This window comes from Lichenostomus cassidix, chromosome 7 (genome assembly GCF_008360975.1).
Source record: "Lichenostomus cassidix isolate B80296 chromosome 7, HeHo_3.0, whole genome shotgun sequence".
Taxonomy (NCBI): Eukaryota; Metazoa; Chordata; class Aves; order Passeriformes; family Meliphagidae; genus Lichenostomus; species Lichenostomus cassidix.
This window is the reverse complement of record NC_139488.1, coordinates 19,661,841-19,686,637: the sequence shown is the minus strand read 5'-3', so window position 1 is coordinate 19,686,637 and position 24,797 is coordinate 19,661,841. Positions and strand designations below refer to the sequence as shown.

Sequence of the window (24,797 nt, the reverse complement as noted above, 5' to 3'; positions counted from 1 at the left end):
TCACTTGTAAGTTGATCTATTAATAGTACTCACATTATCCTACTCACCCTACAGTAAACCAGCAATTACTTCCAAGTGTGATGATAAAACAAAATCCTCAGGTATGGTGGGCTGGCAAATTCCCTCTGCATTGAATGGTGTCATAACCAGGTAGAGCCACAAATAACCAGTAAGGACCTCTTGTTCACAGGCAGTACTACCCAGAGACAGAGGTCCTGAAGTCCCACAATGTTTAGGACCTGCTTTGTCCTGCTGCGAGTGTGGCTAACTGTCCTGGCCTAAAGTCAAGCCTTCTTCAGCACTCGTGGTTACTCCCTGGATGTATGAGAGAGCACAGTGAGATGGAGGTTAGCACTGATGCCAGCTGTTCTAGTAACCTTCAGTAGTTTATACAGCCATCTGATTGATGTACCAATTTTTACATGCTGTGTATGTAATAGTATTTACCTTTATCCCCTTCATGAGGACAGAGACGAGCCTAATAACCACTGAAAGTGATTTAAGTTAAAAAAAATAAAAGACGTTATAAAATAGCCAGACAAGCCTTATACAAATTGATTTTCAGCAAGCCACTTTCAGGAGAACATTAATAAGATCCAGAAGATTCTGCTATTTTTTTATTAACTTACTAGAAAAACCAAAATCCAACTTCCTAAACCTCTAGTTATATTTACAGATCTCCTATTGCTCTTCTAGTATTATATGATGCCCATATATATATGTACACACACACAGACACACACACACACGAGTATATGAATATTTGGAAGTGCAATAGTCAGTGTGACACAGAAGTTAATTTCAGATCTTCAAACAGAATAGAACAAAAGAATTCACTTAAAGTTTCCCTCTGTTTATAGATCTGCTTCCCTCTTTTCTGGCACGTAGTAGGGAGTCCAAGTAAGACTGAACTGCTGTACTAAGTACAGCAAAATACAGACTAAAATGTCACAGTTAAAGGAACAGATAGTAAACATATCTTAAAAAAAAAGGTACATATAATACATATTTTGTAGTATAGACCTATGGTAGACCAGAAAAGTCTCAAGGAGAATTTTAAACATTCTTTAAATCACAGAATAAATTTCTCCTTCTATATCTAGAACTTAAGACAAAATATAGTAACTATGTAATTGCTATACCTAATTTCTGCATAAAACAGTGGTAACAACATATATTGCTATATCTGCTATGACAATGATCTTAGATTACCAGTTAAAAATGAGAAAAATACAAAGTGGAGCTTTTCTAGCATTGTTTAGAAAGATGTTCTTACCTCCAAGTGCAACAGAACTCTCGTTTCCTTGCAATTTAAATTCTACCCTGGTTTGAAATGTTAGCTCTTAAAAAAACCCCAAAAGACAAAAACCCAGCTGATAATGAGTAGATAAATGATGTTTCACATATACATATCCCAGTTGGACAAGCTTGTAAGAGAAACAGGTTGCATGAAGAAATTATCCTTCAGTGATATTAAAAATAATGCATTGTCTGTATAACATGAACTGAGAACTACAAGAACAACTCCTTTTAAACTGGTATGCTAAATACTCTGTCTTTTAGGACAGGTTCCTTGGACACAGTTTCTACTCCATACCCGAGGTTCAACACAACACAAGTGCTCTCTGTGTAATCTCCCATCCTCTATTCATATTGTTCAACAATTTTCTCATTAGCCTGCATTCTGTTTTTCCTTAACTCCCCCATTTTATCAAATGCATTTGTTGCCCTTCAAATATTGGTTTGGTCTGCAAAAGTAGTAATACTCTGTACTCCATCACCAAATTAAAACATCTATCAGAAGACATAGGCAGATCTTTGTGCAGTGTTCTACCCAACCTTCCAGTTTCATTATAAATAACCCTTCCTGGTACAGTATTTTCAACGATTTCTGTTCACACTGTTTCAAGTTATTTTAAGTCGTACAGCTTTAACTTCATGGGATACTCTCACAGCTGTCTCCAATAGCCTTACAAAAGCTGAGATACAACTCAAAGGCATTATCAAGCCAGGAAAATAAGATTTAATGCTTCTGGCAAGTATCAAGGGTACTTGCCTCATGCACTTTTTTTGTCTTTTAGAAGACTTGTAACTACTGGAAGTATTTCTTCTTGCTTTTACTCAGAAACAGAACTCATTAGTCAGATACCATTAAATTACAGACAGACAGACAGGCTGCCTCCCTACCATAGAGTAAAAAAAAAAAAAAAAAAAAATCCAAATCATCATCCATCCACCCACCAGACCTAAGTTAACATTTATCTGTAATGACATTACTTGTTTACTAGGACAAAAGAACAGATTTATTATTATTTTGTCCTATTCAATCTTTAATACCCACCCCTTCAAATTTATTCTCTGCTTTATATTTGATCATGCAAATCAAATATATGGCCAAATATTTTTGTTGCCACTTTATAAATTTTAGCAAATTGGTTATATATTTGATTGTGCTGTATTACTTTCTATAATTAGCAGAACAGTTTAAAAGGGCAAGGTCTCACTCAGACTGATAAAACTGAGAGCAGTCCTTTGTAAAAGGGAAAACAGAAACAGGATAAAAAATCAATTGTGTGTGTTTGCACAAGAAATTGCATATGGTCAACATTAGAAACCTGTGAAGTAAATATTGGATAAGTCACTAAAAGGTAGGGGGAAAAGTTTAGTAGATAACATGCAGTAACAACACACTGAAAAAGATGGGTAAATGTTAAGCAGCTTGGAAGCCTATTACAATACAACTTCATAATAAATTTTTAAGTTCATGAAATATAAAAAAACCTATACAAGAAGCTTTGTCAAAACAAGAGATTAGTATCAAAATAAGCAGATTTTCCATTAAAATATTCATAAATACATATTTTAGTAAGAATTACTTTTTTCTTCTACAAAAGAACTGACTTGGCTAGAAGCTGAGCACAGTGTGGTAGCCTATTTGGCTTTGACCTGACAGTCAAATATTTAATTCTTCAAGTGAAGGAATTTAAAAAAAATTAAGAAAGTTTCACAGAGTAAAGAAAATTATTTTAAAAAATAAGTCAGCCATTTGAGCATAAAAACATACATATAAAGTGTATTGGGTTGTAGACAGTAGACAATAATTTCTCACAACTCTACAGAGAAAATTAGTCTTCTTAAGAAGTACTTACAATATGTGAAAAAAACCCCTACATATGGCCCCCAAGGTCAAAGAGAACTAACAGGATCCACAAATCAGTGGTCAACATATAAAGTCTTATCATAGAAATATTGTAAACAAAATGTAACCACGATCCCAATTATCTTTGGTATAAGAGATGCAGGGAATCTCTGATGACACATTTTTTGTCCCACTTAAGAAGGGAAAGAAAATGTTTAAACATTTTGCATTTAAAGTATCACCTAAAAATGCAGTATATATATATGATCACAGTTCAGAATGGTTCTTTTAATAAAATGCTTCTGGCCTATAACGTCAAATCTTAATCGTTCTGGCCAAAGATCCATTTCTGGAAAGGGTCTGATGGATTACAGGATGCCAAACTTGGATGCTCTCCATTTCCTGTAAGGCACATATGTAGTGCTTCATTGTACAGAGTTTGATCCTAAAGTGAGTAAAAGGAAGAAAAAAAGTAATGAACAAACAATGACCATGCTATTTCCCCTCACTGTTCTACCCCCAAGCTGATTGCTAAAGAGTAAGGTCATGCAGGTGGTGTAGAGGGGGGTAGAAAATATATAAGTAGTATGTGAGTGACAATTTGCTTTGTTAGGAAAATTTTGTAAAATACTTTAAAAGATACAAAGCATCTGAATTGACTTCCAGGTGGATGTCTAGACAAACACACCAAAGAATATCAACTGACATTCCTACTAGTGACATCAAGTTTTGATCTGGTAATTAAAAAGCTGAAATTATCTACGTTTTCCTGCCAAAACCAAATTTACTCTTTTTTGGCTTCAGAGTTTTTGTTTTGTTGGTGTTTTTTCTTTTATTGGAAATCCAAAATTAACTAATATCAAAGATCACCGATAAAAATGCCATTTCACTGCACAGAATACATACCTTTTGGTGCAGCCACTGCTCCTCTCCAACAGCAAAGGTTTTCTGCCCTTTGTAGGTGCACTCGCGAAGCTGCACAGGTCCTTTGGAAGCACGCAGACAAAGCTCCTTCTGAATGTTATGCCGAATTTCGTGGTGTGCAGAATATTCAAAGTACTATTTAAATAATTTTTTTAAAATTTGGTAAATAAACACAAAAGAAAGTATTAAACTAAATGAAGCCCTTCAAATTCCCAATACACAAAGTAATAGATTTCTTACTCATAAATTTGAGACTACAGAATAATTCCTCTGATTTTTAGCATAGACACTTCAAAAGTGTTTACAAAACTAAAAGCAGTTTTTAGTAATAATGCAGTATTAATTTATACTTGTATGCATAAATTGCAAATGACACTTGCTGCATGTGTATTATGATGCAAAATCTTATTCCCACACAGACTATATATAATTGATGGAGACAAACTGAAGAGCAGAGAGAGTTGCATGGATAACTTAAATTTTGGCATTTCTTAACTTAAAAAATCTGTATTCAATTCTGTTGCTGTATTTTGTTTTTTCTTAGACCAACCAAAAAAAAAGTTGTCACACAAAACAATACTGATTGCTGTATGCCAACTTTTGCTGCTTGATCTAAACAATAAATGTGAACAACAGGATGCTGTTATATCCTCTTGTGAGGTTACCATTAGAGAAGTAATAAAATAATGTATTTTGTGAACTAATTTTACCATGATTTCCTGGCAGGAGAGTACTCTTAAGGTTCAATTGTAATTCTGGTCTTAACAGGGATTTACTTCTAACAGTTACAGATACAGCTGTCCTTTTACCCCTCCAGCCCTAACCTAACATCCTGGTCTCTTCCTTTTCTCCCACATGAACCAGCAGAGTCCCTAATATTCCGTAACACTGCTACTGTTTCTTGTCTCTGTATGTCAGCCACATTCACCACATCTTTCCTTTGAATATTAAGGCCAGACTCAGTTACCCCCCTGTGGCTTTCCATTTTCCACTGGTCAGCAAGCACCTCCTCACTACCTTGGAAACAACAGGAATGGTACTGAGGAACAAACAGGCTTCTCGCTCTTTTGACTCTATGACCAAGATTAGTCCTCAAAATGGGGACTAACAGGAGTGACCTGCTTTGCCATTTAGCTCTCAGACATAGTAATTTACTCTTAATCTGGTAATCTGACTTAATCTATCCAGATTTATTTTTAGAACTTCAAAATCTCTGCAAACCCTGACAATAATGATTTGAAAGCTAGGTTTACAACTTTATTAATTTTGGATATTGAGATGGGCATGTTTCCAGCCTTCAATATTCTAAAAAGGAAGAATAATATGCAACTGATGTACAACTCTCAAAACTAGGCTCTGTTTTCTACTCCCATTTCAAATATATTGACAAAGATGACAGGTAGCATGGGAAATACCAGCCTACACTGCTAAAAGTCTGGTAAACAACAGAAAAAACCAAAAAACAGAGCATTGTAATGAGAAGGGTTAAGTACGCAAATATGGATCTCTCAAGCATTATCAGCAAAATCTGTTCTCTGAAGGCTCACATTTAAAGGGATTCAAACTGTTATTTTGTAGCAGGAGGGAAAACAACATAATACTTGAAAGAATAGAGTTTTAGTATAGCCCATGATAACTTGGAAAGAGAACAATAGAAGCATACAGCAGAATACAGCAGATCTCTTAATACAATGTCTTGGTACAGTGTTCCCAAATTAATTTCACATTGTGACAATGTGAAAAGGCTGACAGTATTAATCCACAATAAACCCCCAAATTCAATCCTAAGAAGCGAGCATAATAGGGTAGTTCTTAATCTAGACAGCATGCCATCTCTCACAAAAAATGATCAGGAAACTATCATGTGACTAGGATTATGTGTCTGAATTTTCACACTGCCATCAATAGATGTCTTTTAAGATCGAAAAAAAAAATATGAATTAACACCCTACCCCTCAAGACAAAAATTATATTCTAATAAAAAGTTTTAGACCTTTGCTGACCTTTAATTAATCAGGATCAACAGTTGATACATTTTATTCACTTTTAAAGGCAACAGAGAAGTGTGCATTTTTGGGCAGGGAAGGAGATGTTCCTCTTATTAGTATTACAGTAATGACTGAACGACTCAGTATCTGACATCTATTGGAAGTCACATTGTAGAAGGAACAGAGCACCATTGCTGCGTCCAAGAGCTATGGATCAAAGAGAACTCCTCTTGAACAAATGGAATCGTATTATTCACTTGCATTAGCCAGTACAGGAGAGGCCACTTTGACCTCCACTATGAGGCTGCAAGCATGATAGGGAAGGTGGCTCAGGCCTGGACACTTGGTCTCCCATTGCCCGGATTCCAACCAACATCTTCCTTGACAGTGCGAGTCCTGGTGACAGAGAAAGAAGCAATAGGAGGAAGCATAAGGAAAGGAAGAATTAAGACAACACTTACAAGACAGGAGTAAGGGTGGCATGAAAAGGTTCTGCACAGAAAGAAGAAGGCAAGTGAAGCAGTGCAGCTCTGTTTGAAATCTGAATTTGTATGCTGAAGTTAAAACATTAGAAATGGGACACGACATGAAGAGGGGTATGGAAGTTTCCTTTAACAATATACATAGGAATTAACTATTAAAGGAAAAAAAAGGAAAAAAGAGATAAGGAGAGAGAAACTGCAAATTAAAAACCAGTCAATTTCTCTAAAATTAATTAAAAGCTTTTATATGGTAAAGCTACAGCAGGAGAGATAATAAAAAAAATCAGACATCAAATATTTTACCTGATTTCCTCCAAGTCCATGACAAGAATACATAATCAATGGTTTGCCACCATGGTTATTTTCACCAACATCCAGACACATGCGGTTACCTGTATTTTTTAACTAAAGAAAATATCAGGATAAAAAAAGCTCAGTGGAATGACAAAAAATTAATCTGTCTCAGTCATATACAAAAGTAACCTTTACTTTAACAACAATTACAGCTGTTAGTTCATTTTTACTTTCTGCTATGCTCAAATCTCAAAATCCTGTTTTCTCAGTTAATCTTTTCTAACTAAAAGCCTAATAACTACACAGTCCCACATGGGTTTATTAGCCTGCTCTGCACAAGGTTACTGTTATTCAAATTACAATTTGAACAGATACACAAAGTATTTAAAATAGGAGGAAAGGAAAGTTAATACACACTAAAAATTCACATTCACCTCAAACTAAGAACTATTACTTCTTTAATTTTTTTTTGCTTTAGCAATGCAATGTCTGAAGTTATATGGCAGGAGAAATGAATTTTTACATAAATGAAAAATGAAAACGACATAGCTATTGACAAAGCTATAAAAGGTATGCAGAAGTGATTCTTTGTCCAGAGTAGTGACAGAAAACCCTAAAGCAGTTTAAGATTGCTAAAGTCTAAAAGCTATGGCTAAGGTAGTACAAAAGATTAGCAAAAATTCTGGACTAGGAAGAATATAGAAAATAATTAAACTTACATATCCAGAAAACAAAGGATTCAGGTCTGGCACATATGCTTCTGGGTAAACATTATTGAGATACCAGGTAAAATTTTTACACTGCAGACGCTGCCTTAAATCAAGTCTTTTTGATATGTCTCCGAATGTTTTCTGTTAGAGGAAGGGAAGTAAGGAAGGATGGAATATATTTAACATTCATTTTCCACATGTAAATCTATGATATTCTGTGTAGTACTAGGCAAGTTTTAAGCTTCCTTTATTGGTTTTGTTTCTTGTTAATGCTGTACTACTACAGTTACTGCTGTCTTTCAGTGTCAAAACACCACTGACATCCTGCCTGCAGCATTTCAAAGCACTTGCAAGAAAAACACGTTGCAAGATGGCAAAAATAGAAGTATCTTTAGTCCCAAGAAAATTTTAACACAGTGCCATGAAATGGGAAACTACAAATAAGACCATACTGATAACAGCTATAAAGCTAAATGATCTCACTTGAAGTGTAAGCTGACATAAACAGGATTAATGAAATAATTAGCATAATATCCAGTACAGTGTAGAATTTCCCAAACAAAATTCAGTTTAGCTGCTGAACATGTCTAGGAAATCTAATGCTTTCAGTGATACAACAGTCAAAAAATTCATCACATAATGGGGGGAAAATAGCTTCTAAAAGAAAACTCTAGATTCTAACTGGGCAGAAAACTTACAAAATAAGTAAGCCAATATCCAACCTCCCTTGAAAATAACTGATGTTTTTAAGCAGACAGAGACAGGATGGTTATCCATCATCAAGTTTTATTCTGCTGCTAAAGAACAACAAAACCTGCTTTTTCAGTAAAAATATTAGGCAACTTGAGACCAACAAGACATTTTTCTCACTCCAAAAAATTAGTTAGTTTACATTGTCTACAATCAGTAGTTTTTCACATGCTTTTCTGGTAGTTCCTGTACCTGCACAATGCAAACAACCCAGGATTTTAAAGAGTGCATAAAAAAGCCACCAATAAAAAAACCTCACCAGACAAAATCAACATTCACCACCCCTAACACTTTAGGCTTTTTCATGTTTGTTGGGGCTACAGCATTAAACAAACTGAACTGTCTTTTCATTAATGTATCTAAAATCCTTACATACTTTGTCAATAAATAACTTTTGCTCACCAAAACTTTCACCGCAGCAAGTGTGATTTCTAATACCACCACCACCACCTACTTGTTTCACAATTTTTGCTGCCTCTGTGTTTCTTCGGTAAAATATTTCTTTATATTCATCCATCCACACTTCTGCAAGGCGAACTTGATTACGTGTGATCACCTGAGTACCTTTTGGGAAAGTATGGGGACTCTTGCTGCGAAAGACATGGCCAACAACAGAGCAAGGCATGATCTCCAACTGTCCACCACATTGCCACACCTAATAATAACATTTAGTGTGTAAGTGCACTGCTATTAGAATTCGGGGGGTGGAAAAAAATTCAGTAATATTATTGTTCACCACAAAACATCAAACCACTAGCAAGAGTACATGTATCAGGTATATCATAAGTGAATTTACCAATCAGATAAAGCTCGGAAATACACATTTCAGATATCAACCATAAAGATATTTTAAAAAAATTAAAATCAGTTAAGTGAGCACATTTTTATTTTATTTCATAGGTAATTAGTAATGCAATTTCTATGTCCTAGTTGGCTGATTGAGCAGAGGAGTCAAGATCTAATACTAACTTATTCTCAAATCCCCTGTATACTGTCAGCATAGAAACTATTGCCAATTAGGGAGCTAAACTTACCCTGAAAGACATTTCTATATTTTCACCTCCCCATATTTCCATTTCTTCATCATAGCTTCCAATGTGTTCAAAGTAGTTTTTTGATATTGAAAAGAGACCTCCAGCAAAAGTAGGTGTTCTGCAAAAACGAAATTTTACTGAGAAAGACAGTAAGGATTTTTAAATATAGATGTAAAATCACAGTGTAACTGTTCTAGGAATTTTCCATGCACTTTTTAGTATTTCACTACAGTGATGTACATTCCTGGCACAGTTAATACTTCTAGCAATTAAATATCACACGGAGTCTCACTTGACTGTTTATTGTCATTTTTAAGAACTCTTTCAGACTAATGTCTGCTAGTATGAAAGAAAGCATCAGGAAAACCAACATATTTTCTCTGTATGGAGGATGTCGAGCAGTTATTACTCCTACAAACCAGTAACCTGTCTGTGGACAAAGCAGGTACAATTATCACCAAAAGCACTACTGTATCAGCCTAGTATTTGGGTGCTCTGACCCTTTTTGTCATTCTTTCAAGTAAAGTGAATAAGGAGACAGAATCATTGTACTCTCTCTGAAAATCTCTGTGTATGAGCCTCCTCTGCCCCTTCCCCTTAGGAATATAATAAGCAATTTTGACTGTATGTAGAAAAAGTAATGCAGAGCAATTACTATCTTAAGGAGGCTATATTTTTAGGAATGCTTTAAAATGTGGTTCTTAAGGAAAGTATTACAAACAACATCTAAGATGCTAAGATGTCTGATCATACTCACCTGAAGAACTAACTTATTTACAAACTGTTGGTCAGCAAAAACCTCATGAAAACAGAAGGATTTAAAAAGTATTCAGATTATGTTTACCTAATTGGATAGGTTTCATCCTTTCTTCTTTTATTCTCATGTTTAGGAAGAGACTCCCATCCAAATGACAAACTCCAATCAAAATTTCCTCTGTTGTGGCTATGCCCATAAGGAGATGGTTTACTGAATTCAAAAGTATTGAGATCTATAGAAGCAATGTCGGGGCTTACAACAGCAACAGGGTTCTCAGCTATTCTTGCCAACAATGGCTCTAACCAGCCATAAAAGCATTCACCTGTGAAGAAAATGGGAACACTGAATTTTTGCTTGGCTATAAAGTAGTACAGAGGGAATGTTTAACATGTCCAACAAGCCAATATGGACTACTTTTAAATAGCACTGCTAATAGTACTTTCAATAGTATCAAATAGCAGTAGGAAAGGTAATATATTGCTAACATAATTAATAAAAAATCTGCAACATTAAATCAAAGACAACAGCATTATAAACCAGACCTGGCATAGTTAACAGGTTATACTTACAATGAGCATCCAGAAAGGTAAGGGTCTCTCCTGTTGCTACTGAAGCTCCCAACAGCCGTGCAGTGATCAGACCTTTTCTTTCCTTCTGACGGACTACTTTAACTATTTGAAACTGCTTCACATATTCATCCAGTTTATCATGCAGGTATTCTAGAAAGAGGAATCAGTGTCAGGATATTCAGTGTATATGCATGCTACTGCCCAAAATGTTACATTATTAAGCTAACAAGATAAACAACTCACATTAACCCCAGAAATTACCTCAACATCAAATCCATAAAAATATCTAACGGCTAAAGGTTATTTTTAGGGGCTGAATTTTGTTGGGGTAGGGGTGTAGGAAGAGGTGACTGGCAAAGAACAGGAGATGGAACATTAAAATTATTCTGGACAAGAATGGATGTGCTAGTACATCTCTTTTGCAGTGTTAACCATTTGAATACCAATTCCATTTTCACAGCAAATGGAACTCATACCTACATTGTCTGCAGAACATGCAAATTATTTCCTTAATGATGGTACATTTACAGTTTTCAAAGGCTGCAATATTTACAACAGCAACAGAAGCCATATAAAAAGCTATTTAAATGTTCAAATTTTGACAAAGAATCCCACATCTCTCATTAAACATCCCACATCATCTTCTTTATTCTGCCCAGCCTTAGTATTAAACTGTGCTACTGAACATTGCAAAAAGTGTAAATACATTAATAGAAGCATGCATGTATGAACATGTTCATCTAAAGCTAGAACCATGTATGTATAGACATGTTCATCTGAAGCTAAGCATACAAAGTTCTTTTGAACTTGCACTTGTGTACACACTAAGTATATATTTAATTATTTTTGAGATTCAGCTTGAGTGTTGAAGATTATTAGAAAGTGAAATTGGTCGATGGAAAAATAAAGACACTGCCCTTCATATTAACGAAATTAATTTGCATAAAGACAACCACTACAATAAAATGCAAACTTCTACAAATCTGGCGTAATTTATACTTGGATACTTTGTTCTACAAATTGCACTTGGAAATACAAACTACAAAGCTGCATTTAAATCAGTATCAGAATTCACAAAAATAGAAATGGGGTTTAAAAACCTTTTAGAGCACAAGAACTTCGTATCAGACTACCTTACAGAAAGAAAAGATGGGGGAGGGTTATTTTATATTTTTAAAAAAAAGAAACAAGACTACTTAGAATACTATTATACATGTCAATGGTGTAAAGAGATATCCTCTTAGCTGATTTATCTGCAATCCTAACATGTCTTCAATTAAAAAAAACCCCAAAAAACAAAAAAAGAAGTGAAAACAGAAAGACTTCTTACCATCTACACTGGCATCATCCACCAAAATAATCTCCTTTAGCAGTATGGCAGGAGATGTGTACATCACACTGTGAACGGTTCTGAGCAGAGTTGACCATGCTTCATTATGGAAAACTATGATAATGCTTGTGGTTGGCAATGGGGGGCAACGCTTAAACTTTTGTTCAATACATCTACAGATCAGAAAGTATCAGGGGTTACAAGATGGATAACAATTTTTTACTCCAACTCTTAAAAGAAACTTTTCTTTCTAGTACAAAGCTTTATAATTATGGACAATAAATGGTTCTGCTTCTCTACTTTCTATCCCAGTTTTGGAGTGCAAAGATAGGTACTTCAACTGGAGCAGCTGTTCAAAATATTTTAAAAAACAAAATGACTGAGAATTTCACTCAAACAACTTAGTTCTGCTTCTGTCTCACACATACTTGAGTACATTTCATATAATACCCAGGCCTTCTTCAGGAAAAAAATGCTATTCTATTGAGAGCAGCAGCTATTGACTGAGCTGACTCAAAGTCACCATTACTGCTGAAACCTAAGAATACAAAGAAGAGTTTGAAGGGACAAATATAACCTATCTAATTAAAAACTTCCAAGTTTTGTAGAAATACTACGTAATCCTTAGGGCAGCATATCCCATTCAAGGGATACAATTTTAAACACACAGTTCTCAAGATTAATATATCCTAAACATTAGATCCAATGGCAAATCAAGATGACAATGCTGTATTTTGTATTCTTAAATTGCACACTTACTGTTTATTGCCTGCCAGGTTTAAGGACTGGAGGACCCTAGCTAATAACCCCAGTCACTGCCTTACAAAATACACAAGCAAAATCTCCCCAGTTTTGGTGAGCTGCACCATGTGTATCAGCAGGGGCTCAGTGAGTTTAGCCCCTTCTGGCACAGATGGCTGACAACGTTTAATTGGACACTGACAGAGTCTGCTCATAACTAAAACCCACTCTCCCCAAGTCCTATAGTCTACATTAATAAAATTTTTCAATTTACAAGATTGCTGCTGAGATCTTCCATTACCTTGTCCAACAGTTTACAATTCCTAATTTATTAAATAATGCTAGGGGTTTTATTAACACTGAATATTAAAAAAACGGGGGGTGGTGTTTAAATTGGAAAAATGTTGAAACCACATTTTTAGTTTTCTTTTAAGTAAAACTTAGCAGCCTTCCTGAAAGTTACTCAGAAATTTTAGCTTAAAGGCAAAAGCAGAACACCTTATTTAAATATGGTTACTTTGAATTCAAAATCATGAAAGAAGTGAGCTTTTCTAAGCATTCTTGGCTTCAGCACTGTGGATCATTATGTACAGCCAATCATCATGTATAGCTAGGAGACTTTTCTAAACTATCACCTACTGCTGAACTTGAATCACTTTGCAGTCTGAATTTCTGAGAAGTTTTTTAACTATCAGGACATACACATTTCAACTTACTCAGGAGGTCGAGTGTCTGGTCCAAGATCTCGGTGTAACGAAATTCTATCACTTGCAAATGCATTAAAACAGTGTTTCTCTTCTCCAACCCGTTTTTCTTTCTCTTCTTCTGAATTTAAGTTGATGGTTTGGAATGCTTTACCAGAAGCTCCAGGAGCATTAGGATCTTGAAGGGGCCGATCTAGAAAGGGTTTTAGTTCCACTGGAGTATAGTGCCCTGGCAAACAGTGTCTCTCTCCAGGAATCTTAGTTTGCCTAACAGGTGCTTTTATCTGCATTTTTGGCTTTGCACCTTTGATATTGTTCATAGCATTTAACACAAGACCTAATACATGACTTTTCTTTCCAACAACTGGCTCAATCCCTGCTTCATCCTTAAAATCTTGAACACCCACTTCTCTTTGTAGCAAAAATAAAAATACCAGAAAGACAAACACAATAATGCTGAACTTCCAAAGCTTCCAATGAAAAAATGTCTTAAATAGCTTAGGTGTCTTTTTCAAGGCCATTCTAGTATTAAAAATTCTTTTCACAACATAAGTTTCTCTGAGTGTTGTTCTTCAAATATGTCACAGCATTTCTTGAAATTATAACACCTGTAAATTAAAACAAATAGTATTCATTTAGATATCTAGTATATTTAATGGTGTAAAGCCATAAGACATTAATAGGGAGGAAATAATTCACAACTCCCAGAAATCAAACGCTATGCATGCTACATCACTTAAAAATACATCAAACCTATCTATAAGATACCCAAAATGCCCTTTCCTTGTTTTTTGTTTTGGGTTTTATTTTTTAAATACACTTCAAATGTATTTGAACCAGAAATCAGGCATATCATCAAGAAGAAAACACTATATCTACATAGTGCCACTACTTCAAATTAATTTTCATCCAATTAGCTTGTTTCAAGTTAGAAGTGTTGTATAAAGTCTTGTAGAAGGAGGGAATTTTATTTCAATGATGGGACAGAAGGAAAACAGGTGGAATCAATACAGTAGTTCAAGTCGCCTGTCAGAAAGATCCACATGAAAAGTGAACAATAAAGATAGAAAAGACTTCTCAATCAAGTTATTTCAACAATTTGAATGTTTCCGCCACTATTTTTTTCACAGACAAGCAATTATTCAGTTGCTTTCAAAAATGCAACTATGAAAAACATTAGAGGACTACTAAAATCTAAGTGATTTGAATTAAATTCTCTCTGCCAAACTGGCAGTTTACAAGAAGAGGATACACTCAGCAACCAGCCTGAATTCAAGGATAGCTTCATTTTTGTAAAAACTGCATGTATGTGAAGCAAGAAGAGAAATAAACAGCATCTAGCTAAAAGCCACAGTTAGTTCCCACCTGCTAACTACTGACCACAAAATTGCAAAAAACTACTTTTCTATTTATTCCTCTGAAACACAAATATTCTGAATTTCTTAATTGGAGTAATATATTCTCAGGAAGAGATATAAGTCAGAGAACACACAAAAAAAAAACCCACCCAGCCCTCAGCTGTTTTTCTTCAACAAATTGCAGGAGAAACTAAGCATCTGGATTTCTTCACATTATACTGTATTTCAAAGCTTATGTCAGCTTAATAAATCCATACATTTAAACGACAGTGTTTTAACCATAGAGTTATTGTTAAAAGAATGCAGAGGGGAAGCATATTACACCATACTAAAAGGTACCAAAAACATGCCTCACAATTTACAAAAATTTAAAAAACCGGAACGAAACCAAACAAACCAGTCCACTTCTGTCTGTGTCATATATTATTTTCCTATTTTTCCTTATTGCTGAAACATTTGAACTACAACACCTATATAGTAGACTATGAATAAAAACTTTCCCAATGAAAGGATGGCAACCAAATTACCAAACTGCCAGATTGAAAAATGTCTTGTTTTCTCACAATGTCTGGTGGGTTGATCTTGACTGGCTGCCAGTCACCAACCCAGCCAATCTCTCACCTTCCATCCTCAACATGACAGTGGGGACAAAATAAGATAAGAAAATCACACGGGTTGAGCTAAGGACAGCATAATCACTTACCAGTTACTGTCACAGGGAAAAAGACTTGTAATGATGAATTTGAATTTACTGCCAATTAAAGATAGAGTAGGATGGTGAGTATCAAAGGCTTAAACTACCCCCTGCCCCCCGCTCAGCTTCACTCCTTCATTATCAATTCTTCTATCTCCTTTCTGTCTAGTGGTGCAGAAGAAATGAATAATAAGGACGGTGGCTAGCTTTTAGGACTTTAGCACTTCTTCCTCTGCTCACTTTTGCCCTGCTCCAGCACAGGTTCTCTCCGTGCAGTACAGTACTTCAGCATAAACTGCTCCAGCATAGGCCATCCATGGGTCACAGTTCCTGCCAGGATCTTGTTCCTGTGTGGGCTCTCCATAGGCTGCAGCTTCCTTCAGGGTCTATTCACCTGCTCTGGCCTGGGATCCTGCACAGGCTGCAGTGTCCATACCTCCTTCATGGGCTACAGAGAAATTGTTCTTCACCATAGTCTTCTCCACGAGCTGCAGGGGGAATATCTGCTCCAGTGCCCACAACACCTACTCCACTCCTTCTTCACTGACCTTGGTTTCACATTTTTCTCACTCCTCTTTCTCACAGCTGCTGTGCAGTATTTTTTACCCTTTCTTAAATACCTCATCACAGAGGCACCACCTGCTACACTGTGGGACTCAGCTTTGGCCAACAGTGGGTCTATTTTACATCGGGCTGGAACCAGCTGTGTCCAGTCCCACATGAGAGTGTGGTGGGGGGAAGCCCCATGTCTCTTATCACAGAGGCCACCTGTGCAGTCATCCTCACCTCCTAACCTTGCCATGAAAATGCAATACACAATGTAAAACACCAACCATATGTACAGATTAGCACCCAGCATTGCAGGGGCTACAGCCTCTGCAGGTTGCTAATCAGGAATGCTTTCCTCACACCATCAAAAAGAAAATCACATAACTGTTTCCCAGTGCATCATGCACAAGTACATAAAATACTAGCAAATCTTGAAGCTTAGAAATCAATAAGCAATACAAGTATATCTTCCTCAAATGGAAAAAAAAAAAGGAACATCTTTATATACACATACCTATATCTATCTATATAGAGAGCAATATTTTAAATATGTAATGTCTTAAGAGGCTTTAGAAACAAGAGACGTGGAGCATGCTGCCACAACACACAGGTGAAACGTGTCTGAACCTAGAAAAGACAACTCAATTGAGTTGAGTGGATTGTGGAAGACAGCAATACAACTTAACCTTTTCAGCGTGGATTAGTACACTCTACTAGCATACATGGCAGCAGGCTATGCACAGAAACAAATGCAAGTGATGTTTCTTTAAGAAAGGATCAAGTGACAGCCTTGGAATAGTATGTGCAGCAAACACGAAGTGGACAGAGGCTCGACTGCCACAAACATGCAGCAAAACCTTTGATACAGACAAATGCTGAGTGTAGCTTTGTTGACAAAATATCTGATAGGGATATTGCTTACAATAAGAGAAGAGTTCTTTGTCACACAAAAGAGTAGCAGTTTCCAGAACAGAAGCTGCATTGTCCAAAGAACTTTTGCCATGAAAGCTGTATCTTACTTAGGGTTTTTACCAGGATAATTTTTTAGTCAGAAATACAATCTTTATTTGCCACAAATGCCTCTCACATTTTCATGGCATAGCGATGTGTCAGTAAAAACACAGACCAAGCTACTATTCAATGCTCCAGGACATGCTGAAGAAATATGTGGCATGATTAAACTCCCTGGGGTGACTGTTGAGCAAAGCATTTAATCTTCTATTCATTAGTGTTATTTTCTCTAATAGTAGTCTGGATTTCTACAGCACTTTGAAATAACTAGCCCTAAACATCTGAAAGTTGGATTTATTTTTTTTAGGAAGAAAATAACCAGAAAACTAAAATGTATTACAAAAGTCTTCCGAAAATGCCAAAAAGCAGCTGCCACACTACTTCAAATCACATCACATGGGCAGTGTGAGAATTCAATGCAGTCTATGTTACATTATGCCACCCACTGGCTCTGATGTCAGCATGTCTGCAAAAACTCTTACAAGAAAGCCTCACTAATGTAGCCAACAAGTAAAAAACTCTGATTTTTTTGTTAGCTTGATCTGAACAACATTGTAGACAATAATTTTTATTAAAAAGTGAAGGTATCGATATAACCCAAATCAGCAGAAATTATTTCAAACCATGGAAGTGAGATAAAATTCACTGGGGTTAGTATCAACAACATAATTGACATAATTTAAAAAAAACCCTCCTATTTAAAAATCTATTTTTTTTAAAATCTGAATGTTAAACAGGTTTCAAATGTTTCCTGACAATATTGCCTATAAAACATAAAAATCTAAATAATACAAAGTACTAAGTAAAAATACTAAAAACAATTAAAAATAAGGAAAAATAGGGGGAAAATATTTCAGAATTATTCTAATCAAAACTATTTAACGACATAACTTGACTTCAAATTAATCTAATTCTTCTATAGTTACAGAAACAGTCTCATAAAAAGCTTGTCTATTTTTCCTTGCTATCAAAGCACACAATTCCTTCCTCAAACCTTATTGTCCCCTTAATGAGAAGGTGGGTGTGAGAATAAAAACACTGAGCAAATACTTTAGAGAAAAAACAAACAAACCTGACACTGATGATCAGTTTTCTCACCAAATTAGCAAAAGGATGACAAAGACACTTACAGGATACTTTAACTGTAAGAAGTGCTACTTCCACCACCAGTGTTTCTGAATCTGAAATTCTAGACAGGGCTTTTTGTTTCCTTTATGTGAATATCAATACAGATGCTACTAAAACATTAGTTACTGAAATAATCAGTTTGGTAAATGATATTTTCATCTTCTACCACCATGGAAATTGATGCAAATAAATAAATAAATAAATAAATCACTGAACAAAACTGCACTTTCTAGAAGTACATCCCAGAGGAACATCCATTCACATAAGCACCTTTGATGACAGACTAAGAAACATCCAATTCAGAGTGAACCTTTCATAGAGGTTTAGCTTTATATGGAAGAATATTCATAGAATATGAATATTATTATTTATAGAACAAAAAAAAGAAGTTTCTTAAGTTTAGCAAACTATGCTGCTGTTGACAAGAACATTAGCTCTTGACTTAAATAAAGGAACAAATGATGAATGTACAGAAGTCAAAGACAAAAGACACAAAGAGGTGAAACCGAATCAGCTGGCTAGCTTCTATCTCCACACTTGCTTATCTGCTCCTCTAAGAATTCCTACTAAATGCATTCCTACATAGGATACACATACCTAAAATAAATAGATTCAAAAACCCCAGGTGCTATTCCTCCAGGTACATTCTTTGAAGCTCAGCCAGTAGAAATGTGGTTCTACTCCTGAAAAAAAGTTGTAAGAGGAATACTGAATATGTTCAGTTCCTGAGCCTTCATTTTAGAAACATGAAGGGCACAGATTATTCTAGCAAATACTGGATGTAACCTGCCTCACTGATTAGTACAGAGAAATGAGCAGCTGTACCTTCAGGATGAGCATACTGAGGAAGGCTAAAGAAACTCTGAGCAGCAGCAGCACAGAACAGCTTGTGAAATACAACTTGGTCAAGTATCTCCTTCAGCAGTTTAATTTAGATTAAAAAAAAACCAAAAAAACAACCCAAACAAACCTTCACCAAACCTTTTCCTGTGGATTCTGATGGAAGTGGTTCAAACTCAAACTTTCACATGCTCTTTCAAAATTAGCACTACTACCATTTTTCTACAGCCAAGCACTGCATGTGACAGGCAAAGACAGACAGTTGTCTTTGACAATTGATAGCATAGTAAAAATATACAGTAAGCATATATTATAAAAATATTTATGGCTTATTTTTATGGACCTGGGACATGCAAATGATGCACAATTAAATTTAGATTTCACGCAACTCTGTATTTTCCTTATTTTTCCTTGGTCAGATTGTTTTGGGCCTCCATTAAAATAATTTTAGAGTGTTCCTAAAAATGCCATGACGAAAAGTGAGTATGATAGCAGCTGTAAAGTGCTGTTTTAACTTAGAAGGATTAGTGTCTCATTTTCAGTTAAGCACCAGAAGATAATGTCTGGACCATAACCAGAGGACTTTTGTTTGTTTTTGTGATTGTAGGAATGTTTCTAAGATAACAAAAACATCTGAGTATCAAGTGCAGGTCTTGAAATGACAGTTCTCTAACTGGCCTTAAACTTTTGTTAAAGTGATAAGTGTAAAGCAAAGAAAGTCACCTCATGGGAGATTTACTGGGTTAGTGACTGCTAAACTAATCTTTGCCAGAAGCTCCCAGAGGCATCTTCACTTTCCTCCTCTCCCCACTTCAGTGTCTTTTTTCCAGCTACCTTTCACTGTTGAATAACGTTAATCAACTGTAGTCATTTGACTCTAGATTTAATTGATAAATCACTGTCAGTAGTTTTGTGAAATGTTTTCTCTGTTTGTAAGCAGAACTATTTCCTATAGCACATGACCTCAGTGAGTCTGAGGGAAAATCAGACAATAGTTAGACAGGCAGCAAGTGAATAAACCCATGCTTTACATGACTGAAAAAAAAATCTAGCACTTTATGGTTTAGAAACTTGAGGCACTTCTTGTAGAAGACAGGCACAACAATGAGCAGATTAGGATGAGAAACTCTTAAGTGTTGGCAGACAATTGAACATGATTCATAAACATGATTCTCTACATTGATTCCAAAGAAAGGGAGAGCCCTGGACTAGGTAACAGCTCCAGGAACAGGAGAACCAGGCAGCAAACTTGGGCAAAGCAAAAAAAAATTGTCTCAAAGCAACACAGACACTGGGGGAATGTCACAGAGAGGGCAATTATATCTTGTTCCTATTTTGACAGGGCTCAAGATATCCGGGCTGCTTCTGGTATTACCCAACCACAAAAAAGAGACAAGTTAAGCGGCAATAGCAGTTACCAGGAGGAGGAAAACTGGTCTTCTGCTCCTTCCCACAGTGCAACAAAAATAGCAATTCAGGCTCTCTGTAACTAACTTAATTTTTACTTTGCTCTGTTATTGAGAAGTCTTCAGATGACAGTAGCAGATGCCAAACTGACCAGGCCATTGAGCAAACCTGGCTAAAAAAGGAAACCAAACCCTGTAAGTTGGCTGTTTTGTCTCAGGCTCTAACTCTCACAGCTCAGCAGCGTACCACTAGCTTTAGTCAAGACTGATCTATATAATTTATAATTTTTTAAACAAAAGAGGTCGTTTTGTTTCAGAAGACGAACATGTAAAAGACTACTGAGATGCATACATAACATCTGTACCTCCAGTAAGATTTTTTTATTGAACCAACAAAAAATTTTATTAATAAATTCTTCTTTGTAAAAGAATATTTTATAAAGAGTTAAAAAAAAATCCATGACACTAAGGTAATTAAATTTAAAATACTCTTCTGTCAGTTCTCCAGACCCAAGCAAACATTGTCTAAGTGCTGTCACCTGTTGTGCAGAAGACTAACAAACGGCCGGGGAGCCAACGCAGGAACTCTTTAAAAGCTCTCCGTATAGGATGAAACACACCAGAGCGAGCTGGCAATGTACACAGCTGTGTCACCCTGCCGCCCCGAATCAATGCGGTACTGTGGGCAAAGCCCGGGCGGGATCCGTACGTGGCAGAGACACCTCCCTAGGTCAATACCTTCGGTTTGGACAGTGCATCCGGCCGCACCTCCCGGAGCCCCGCGTTCCGCAGGCAGCCTGGGCTCCCCGCCCGCTCCACGTTCGCCCGGAGCGGAGCTCGCAGGGCTGCGCTGTCCCGGCCGCGGGAAGGCCCTCGGGGCCAGCAGCCTCGGTGCGATCTGAGGGGACCGCGCGTGGCTGTGCGCGCCAAGGGGCGGCTGAGGTGAACCCCCGCGCCCGCCCCGGCAGCGCTCCCTCACCTCACGGCTCCCGCCCGCCGAGCCCCGCCGGGCGCGCCCACACGGGCTGCGGCGAGCGGAGAAGAAGCGGCACCGGACGCTGCCCCGCCACCGGCCACAGCCCCTGGGGAGGCCGAGGAGGAGCGGAGCGGCGCGGTGCCTCCCGAGGCTCCCCCACTCACCTCGTCCGGCGGCAGGAGGGCGAAGGCGCTGCGGCGCGAGCGGCACCGGAGCCCCGGGAGGCCCGAGCCGGGCGGGCTCTGCGGCTTCCGCCCCGCGCCCGCCAGGTGCGCGCGCCCGGCCCCGCGCCTGCGCCTACGCCCGCGCGCCGCGCCCCGCCCTCACCTGGCGGCCAGGTGCGCGAGGCGGGCGGGCGGGCGGCAGCGGGAGCGCGCGGGGAGCCGCTCAGCCCAGCCCAGCCCAGCCCAGCCCATGCCATCCGCCCTGGCCCGGAGCCGCGGCGCGCACGGACTGCACACGGGACACAGCGCGCCCCGGGGCTGCGGGCTTGCTTCCACCATCCCACTGCCACGTTGTGCAAGATGGGGTTGACCAAGCACTCCCAGCTCAGATTGCTGGGAAACGGAACAGAACACAAAATCCCTCTGAGGTGAATCACTGACTGGGAGAAGGGATATCGCGTTGAGCTCCCTTCTCTGCACGATGCAGTTTCCCCGAGAGACGGACACAAAATCACTTTGAATCAGAAGCATGGTTTAATGAGTGGGAGAAAAACCCCAAAGTAATATTTGCACTCCCATAACACCGTGTAGAGTCTCCCCTTTTTCCTACTCCCAAATAAACGTAGCACAATCACCGTCTCACCCCAGCACTTCAAACTTCCTTCTTTGAGCTGCTGCACAGGTAGCTAAATGCACTCAGCATCTCCAAGGCAGGAGGCAGTCGTTACACCCATCTGTGTCACAGCAGTGCTAAAAATGGTGATACCAGCTCTTTTAGGAATTAATATTGCCCAGGAACACTTAATAAAGATTCATACCAGAATGTCTCACAATTCACATGTTCTGTTATTACTAGAATGTTAAAATCCTTCCTTATGACTTTGACAGTTGATGCCTAAACTATGCTAAGCACTGAATCACCTGAGACAGGAATAGCCAATGTTCAACTTTTGTAGCACAGAATTCAAGTAAGGCAAATTTCTAGTGAGAACTTTTAAAGTCTGATGTTTTCCAGAATAAAGCCTGCATGAACAGGCATGGTGACTCCTTAAAAGGACTAAAAAAACCCAAACACCCAACCCCAACCAAACATCAAGAACAGTATCAAAAAACCCCTCACTTCTGAACAAGACTTAGACCATTCACTTAGCTTCTCTTTTAGCAAGTACCATGTCACATAATTAGCAACAAACTTTTAGCAGAGACAAATGCATGACATTTTTGCAGTAATGGTCCAATTCTCAACATTTCATGGCAGGTCAATGCCGCAAAAAAGCAGAGTTCTAATTTCATTGCAAGATGAAGCAAGAGGTAAAACCAGAGAGCAAATGAAGCTAGACAGCAAAATCACTGTTGAGATCTTTGAAAAGTGGCATAGTCATAAGCTGATGGAGAAGTACTTGCTAGTGAAATATTTCCTTAATTTCTTTTCCTATTTTTTCCTGTTCAGCATTGTATATTGAACGCATTAATGAGTTCTTTATCATCAACTTTTGAAGAGCCAGAATCCCCTACCACTATTGAGACTTCTCTGAAATGTCACCATTCAAAGACAGTTGTTCAGAAAATCTTCAGGAAATTGTCTAACATTATAAGCCCTGTTAAAACATGTTTAGAAAACTACTCATTCATCTGATGAAAAGAAGATTAAAGTTTAGGTTACTAAACCAGAGCTGCCTAATTTTACACTAAAAATTGCTGTAGCCATATTTGAGAAATTATTTGTAATAGTCAAACCCAGTCCAGAAAAAACCCTTCCAATTCCTTCTACTCTATTTTTGCTAAGAGTATTACTAGTTTAGTTATTTTTAGCTATTTGTACTAATTATTTCTGCCTAATTATACTCCCTAGACCATCCTTCTAACATTGGTAAAAATCTGAAAAAAGCAGTATCAAATTAAACCAGAAAATATTATTTAGTACAGTGTTACCAAAAATCACTTCATTTCCTCTAGAAGATATTTTAGGCATTCTGTACCTGCAGATGAAAGGGGGGCATAAGAGAAAAGGAAGAGACACCTATGGCTTATGTTGCTATAGCTACAAGATGCTCAGATTTTCAGTTTCAGTGAATGAATCAATAGAAACCACAGCTTCACTCTCCTCTTTTATTCATCAAAGGCAAAACTGGAAGATGGGTTGCTAGGCAACATCACACTGAAGAGTGCAGGGCTTTGAAATTAGCATTACTGACTCCCCTCCATCCCAAAACTCTCTTCCATTCAAACCTATTTATTAAGAAAGAGGCTAAAACCCCCCACCAAACTACTGTTAAATTATGTGCATGAACCAAAGCTTGCTGAATTGATCCTCACAGAAATCGCAAGATTTCATTTCCTTTCATGAAATGAAGAATTTCAGTTCATAAAAGGAAATGTGTCCTGTCCCGCTGCAAAAAGGGACAAAAAAAAAGCGCAAACGCAGCAATATTATATCAAAGAACTGTTTCTGGATGAAGAAGGTTAAGTGTTTCTACAAAAGAGGGACAGAAAAAGGAACAAGGAAGGAAAAAGAGAGACCGGAGAAAGAAAGAGAATAGCGGACAGATCGTTACCGCTTTTACCCCGGGCGCCCTGTCGGCGAGGGTTGGGCAGATGGAGCTGTGCGCCCCGAGCTGCCAGGAGTCTGCGCGGCGGGCTGGGCGCGATTTCCAAACAGCAGCAGCTGCGAGTGCCTTCCGTGGGCGAAGAACAGGAACTGGGACAGGCTGCCGTGGCTACGGGCGCGCTCGAGGAGCAGCTGCGGGCGGGCAGGGTCGGAGCGCGGTGGCTGCGGGCGCCGAATGCCGGTCTCTGCCGTCGGACTCGGGGCTGCGTGAGGCGGCGGCGACGGCTAGGGCTGAGTGCAGGCAGCGTGCAGGCAGGGCGCAGGCGGCGGCTAGGGCTGAGTGCAGGCAGGGCGCAGGCGGCGGCTAGGGCTGAGTGCAGGCAGAGTGCAGGCAGGGCGCAGGCGGCGGCTAGGGCTGAGTGCAGGCAGGGCGCAGGCGGCGGCTAGGGCTGAGTGCAGGCAGAGTGCAGGCAGGGCGCAGGCGGCGGCTAGGGCTGAGTGCAGGCAGGGCGCAGGCGGCGGCGGCTCCGTCGGCCAAACGGCGGAAGACGAGGTTGTCGCGGCGACGGAGCTCCCTCGGGAAAGCAGCGAAGCAGGGCAGGACAGGTGCGGACAGGACAGCCAGCCAGGGAAGGAGCAGCACCACAGGGAGGAAAATGCGAGGGGGAGAGGGGGACAGAGCTGACCCTCCGGGCGAGCCC

At 38.5% G+C, this 24,797-nt stretch overlaps 1 protein-coding gene across 5 annotated transcripts; it reads right to left on the bottom strand.

Moving 5' to 3' along the window:
• Window positions 1–2,101: 2,101 nt before the first annotated feature.
• Window positions 2,102–24,368, bottom strand: GALNT3 (polypeptide N-acetylgalactosaminyltransferase 3). Of its 5 annotated transcripts, XM_085066591.1 has the most exons (12): window positions 21,549–21,662; window positions 18,760–18,845; window positions 13,435–14,030; window positions 11,978–12,150; window positions 10,648–10,797; window positions 10,166–10,400; window positions 9,322–9,439; window positions 8,742–8,942; window positions 7,547–7,678; window positions 6,837–6,938; window positions 4,046–4,198; window positions 2,102–3,584 (listed from the first exon to the last, which is right to left on the bottom strand). In XM_085066591.1, the coding sequence occupies exons 3-12, from the start codon at window positions 13,941–13,943 to the stop codon at window positions 3,462–3,464; spliced, it is 1,896 nt and encodes a 631-aa protein (XP_084922717.1). In that variant the 5' UTR covers window positions 13,944–14,030; window positions 18,760–18,845; window positions 21,549–21,662; the 3' UTR covers window positions 2,102–3,461. The 5 variants fall into 5 exon arrangements, 4 of the variants coding, with proteins under 4 accessions (XP_084922717.1, XP_084922718.1, XP_084922716.1 ...); XM_085066592.1 differs by lacking the exons at window positions 18,760–18,845; window positions 21,549–21,662 and adding an exon at window positions 24,104–24,368; XM_085066590.1 differs by lacking the exon at window positions 18,760–18,845 and having other exon boundaries at window positions 21,549–21,673.
• Window positions 24,369–24,797: the final 429 nt, after the last annotated feature.